General features: G+C 39.0%; 1 protein-coding gene across 1 annotated transcript; it reads right to left on the bottom strand.

The window, feature by feature from the left end:
* Positions 1-3,523: 3,523 nt before the first annotated feature.
* LOC125151962 (olfactory receptor 1A1-like) lies at positions 3,524-4,453 on the bottom strand. Its single transcript, XM_047833548.1, has one exon. The coding sequence runs from the start codon at positions 4,451-4,453 to the stop codon at positions 3,524-3,526; it is 930 nt and encodes a 309-aa protein (XP_047689504.1).
* Between the last annotated feature and the right edge of the window lie 847 nt (positions 4,454-5,300).

Genomic DNA, 5,300 nt, shown 5'->3' with positions numbered 1-5,300 from the left:
TCTTCTCTATGGGCCAGCTGTTGAATCAATGAAACATATTAGGCATCGGGAAAGCTGGGTTCAAAATCCTCATTTGTTCCTTCTAATTGAAAGACATCAGATAAGTCACATCACCTTTCAGAGATCTGGTTTTCTTGTCTGTAAAAGAGGGCCATTATTACCTATGTTGCAGGACTGTTTTGAATATGAAAAAAGACAATTGTATATGTGATATAAAATACATATGCACACACATTTTTTGATGTTTAATGAATATCCAATTTAATAAATATTTGGTTCTTAATTTTTCTGAGGCTACATGGCATATTGAACTTCCTTTGCAGCACTCATCACTTTGTTCCTTATGAAGGCTACTGTTTCATTTTTTTCCAAACAAGTATTTGTGTGACCACTCAAGAGTATAATTGCAATGCACTGAAAATATACAGTGCAATGGTCTTTGACAGCACATTGAGAGAGACACATAGCCTGACTTGCAGGGACATCAGTCAAGATTGTACAAATTTCTTCTTCCACTAGAATCTTTATTCTCCATTATGGAGCATTTTCTTGAAATTTAGACATTCTACAAGAGTCCACTAGATGATCTCATCTATTTCTAAACTTTCCATGTATCAACTCCACTCTGATTCATGCTCTGTTAATTTTGCTGCGATGTTTCGTATCTTCATTGTACAATTTATTAATACTTCCATGAGATGTCCCCCAGGAACCGTTTAAAATCTGCCCCAAGTGCAAATAATTTTTAAAAAATCATTCTCTCCTTCACTCTTTTTATTACAGGCATCCTTTATTGTTATAAAAGTTATTGTATTCTATTTTTTCTATGTCCTCATTACTTTTGCATCTAGATTCTTTGTCTATATCTTCATTGTCTCTTCCTAGGGGGCTCTGAGATGCCCGATTAAATTCTTGGTCTCCCCACTCCACTACTCCCTTACTGCTTTCTCTCTCTCTCCAATCCTGGATTAAGACAAACCCCCCTCATTGCTTCATGCAGATCTCTTCTTCTTTTTAATGTATCTATGTATGTCTATCTACCTATCCATCATCTATGTATTGATTAATTCATAAAGAGAAGTACTGTATTTTTTTAAAGAAAAATATTGTAAACACTCATTGACCCACCACTCAACATGACAATTAGGACTTTAGTAATAACCTCTATATGTTGCTATCCCCTTCCATTTTCTTCAGTCTTTCCTCTTGGATGACCTTTCATCTTGAATCCTATACTCGTTGTTCTCATGTTTTTGTTTTAATGCATTTTTATTGCATCTACGTCTATTGTCACAAAGTGTATTTTTGGTTCTTTAGTTGCTAATAGCCTTATGAAAAGGTTATCAATAATAATCTTTTGGGATTTACATATTTCAGTTTATATTATTATGAAAAGATTAACCAGATTGCAGCAAGACTCTATGGACTCTTCAGAAAATAAAGGATTCCTCTGCTGGTTGAGCGGTTGATCCCAATTAGAAGGACATTGTGTTGATACCACATACTGGGCTGCCAGGAGGCCCATGCCTGTAGCCATGTCTGGGATGCATTAGTATTTCCATGAACAGAAATAGAATAGAAACTATGTCAACAGCCCTTCCCAACACACCCAAAAAGACAGGAAGTACTACTGAGGAGTCAGATCCCCCAGGAATGAAAGTTGGGGTCACTTCAGCAGGTGAGGACCAAGTGGCAGAAGGTTGGCAGCTTTTCTCAAAGACCTGAGCACCAGATATGAAATTCTTCTGAGCTCCCAGGTCCTGGGAGCACCACTGTTTCCATTTAGAGCCTTCTGTTCTAATGGAAGTAACTTCTTCCTGTAGTTAATAACTTTAAGGTTACACCAGCATCCATCTTTTATTTCTTGTAGTCACTTTCAGAATACATGAAAGTATCTAATTCTTTGTTTTAAATCATTTGTATTAAGAAATAATGGATATGTTTGTTTATTCCTTTTTTTTAAGTGTTTATTTATTTTTGAGAGAGAGAGAGAGAGAGAAAGAAAGAGAGAGAGAGACAGAGTGCGAGCAGGAGAGGGGCAGAGAGAGAGAGAGGGAGACACAGAATATAAAGCAGGCTCCAGGCTCTGAGCTGTCAGCACAGAGCCCAATGCGGGGCTTGAACTCACGAACTGCAAGATGATGACCTGAGTTGAAATCAGATGCTTAACCAACTGAGCCGCCCAGGTGCCCCTATTCATTTTTTTTTTTTTTTTTTAGATTCTACAAGTGAGTGAAATCATATGGCATTTGTCTTTCTCAGTCTGACATTTCATTTTGCATAAAACATTCAAGGTCCCTCCGTGTTGCTGCAGATGGTATGATCTCATTCTTTTTAATGGCTAATATTCCATTATATATATATATATATATATATATATATATTGCATCTCCATATCCATTTGTCTATCATTGGGATGGGCAAAATGAGTAAAGGAGAGTGGGAAATAGAGGCTTCCAGCTATGGTAGGAATAAGTCACAGGCATAAAATGTACAGCATAAGGAATATACTCAATGATATTGTAATAGCATTGTATGGCAACAGATGGTAGCTATACTTGTGGTGAGTGTAGGGCAATGTATAAAGTTCTCAAATCACTACCTGTATACTTGAAACTATGTAACATTGTGTATCAACTATACTGAAATTAAAAAAATTAAATAATAAAAATAGTGGGTATGATTTCTCCTTCTTAAATGGATCAAAAGTAGGGGTGCCTGGGTGGCTCAGTCGGTTAAGAGTCTGACTTTGGCTCAGGTCATGATCTCACAGTTCATGAGTTCAAGCCCCATGTTGGGCTCTGTGCTGACAGCTCAGAGCTAGGACCTGCTTCGGGTTCTGTGTCTTCCTTTCTCTCTGTCCTTTTCCTGCTTATGCTCTTTTTCTCTCTCTCAAAAAAAAAAAAATAAAAATAAAAAAAATGGATCAAAAGTAACTTTCAGAAATAGCAGATATATGATGGATGGGAACGAATGTCAAACTGATCATGCCTGATCACTACATTTATTCAATTGCATTCCTTTATTTCACCTCCATGTATTTATTGGTTGCACTTTAATGACCAACATTGGAAGAAATAGAGTGATGTGTTAAGATAGGTCTTGCCCTCAAGGTTCACAAGCAAAGTAGGGATGATGAAGCATGATAGTCCAATTGACAATAGTCCAATAGACATTTCAATAGGGACTTACAACCTTCAAAGCATGAAGTACTGTTACCCTCACACCCTATGACAGACAAGGAAGACATTCTTATTTTTATTATTTAGATACGGAAATGAAGTGCTAGTCAGTAGCGTAGCTGGGACATGATCCCAATATTCCTTTGCTGTAACTCTGAAAAAGGAACACTACATCTACATATCTATAATCTCAATGGGATGTCTCATGAAACTGTTACAAGATCTGATAAGACTTCAGTGGATGGAAACAAAAGTGGCTTCTTGGAGGGGGAGGGGATTGCAGCTGGATTTTCAAGTGCAGCCTAATTGATGACTGCATTCCTCAATATGTCCTCACTTGGTTATGAGGAGAGTCTTTTGCTGAAGAGTTTTCCCAGGGCAGCCTTCATGTCTCGGTTTCTCAGACTGTAGATGAAAGGATTTAGCATTGGGGTCACTGCAATGTACATCACAGTTATCACTGCGTCCTTCAGGCTATAACTAGTCAGAGGGCGGAAATACATGCCCATGACTGTCCCATAATACAGAGAAACAACTGTGAGGTGGGAGCCACAGGTGGAGAAGGCTTTGAGCACACCCTTGGTGGATGGAACCCATAAGACTGTGGAAAAGACCCGGATGTAGGAGATGATGATGCATAGTAATGGCACAGAGAAAATACCAACCCCTAGGTACATCATCTTCACATTAAAGTGAATGTCAGAACAGGACAGCTTGAGTAAAGAGGCAGTGTCACAGTAGAAGTTGGCTACTTCCTGGTTGCCACAGAAAGACAGACTAGCTGTGAGCAGAGTGTGGGGGAGGGCATTGGCGTTTCCAACCACCCAAGACCCAACAACCAGCAAGACACAAGTCCATGGGCTCATAATTGTTGTGTAACGAAGTGGGCGGCTGATGGCCACAGCACGATCATATGCCATCACAGCCAGGATATAGCTATCTGTGTTAGACATGTCAATCATGAAATACATCTGTGTTAGACATCCTCCAAAGGAGATGGCTTTGCTGCCCAAGACATGGTTGGCTAGCATCTTTGGGATGGTTACAGAGGAGAATAAGATGTCAACAAAGGAGAGGTTGGCAAGGAAAAAATACATGGGGTTGTGAAGGCGAATGTCAGAGTGAATGGCCAAGATGATGAGCAGGTTTCCAATCAATGTGATGGGGTAAATGAAGAGGAAGAGGATGAAGAAGAAATTTTCCTGTTGTTGCTGACCAGTAAGTCCCAGGAGAATGAAACCAAGGGCAAAGGACTGGTTATCTCCTCTCATGGATCCTTCAGCAGAAAGGGAAGAGGAATCCAGCATTATTAGTAAACTTATTGTATGTAATGATATTCTAAACCAACATTTTTAACTTCTGTGGTTGCTGTGTCTATACTTGGGTTACTAAATGCATAGATAGCCAATACGTTCTAGGGAAAATCCCTGTTTGTCACTGGACCTAATTTCTCTGTGTTAGAAAGTTTGTTAGGCTTTGTGGAAAAATTATATATATGTGAAAAACAGTTTATCCATTTAGTCATATATGACATAGTCTTTATTCTGTAATACCTTACAACTTAATGGAGAAGGAAGAATCACATGATAATTTTATTACACATGGAAATGAAAGGACAGTGTTTTGGATTCTTTGCAAAAACTCTCCAATGCAAGGGGTGGTTAGTACCAGGGTACCGTGAACAATTAGATATTGTTCCACTGTCCAGACTGATGGTGAACCCAGAGCCAGGAGGTAACCAGTGTCTGTCTACATTGGCATGGAAAGTTGTAAATCACAGGACCACTGGAGTTAGATTGTAACAAAGGAAGAATTGGTGTTTACTCTCCAGGTAGCCAATTTTGAAAGTAGATATTCACCACCTCCTTCAATAGATTTTATCTTTATTCCAAACCCTTAAATTTATGGAATCAAGTTTTTCTCTTTGACCTTGCCTTACCTCTTTTTATTATATCCTCTGGTGACCCATCCAACTCCATTGTGGCTTCATCTCCTGCTTAGTAGACTCTAGGTATCTGTGGGTAGACTGTCTTTTCTTCCCATATTTCCATGCACAGTTATCCTACCAACATGTCCGACTGAGCCTCATCCTCTGCACATCCTCCCTGAGTAGACAGC

The sequence above is a fragment of the Prionailurus viverrinus genome, chromosome E1 (assembly GCF_022837055.1).
Source record: "Prionailurus viverrinus isolate Anna chromosome E1, UM_Priviv_1.0, whole genome shotgun sequence".
Taxonomy (NCBI): domain Eukaryota; kingdom Metazoa; phylum Chordata; class Mammalia; order Carnivora; family Felidae; genus Prionailurus; species Prionailurus viverrinus.
This window is presented reverse-complemented; position numbering and strand designations above follow the sequence as displayed.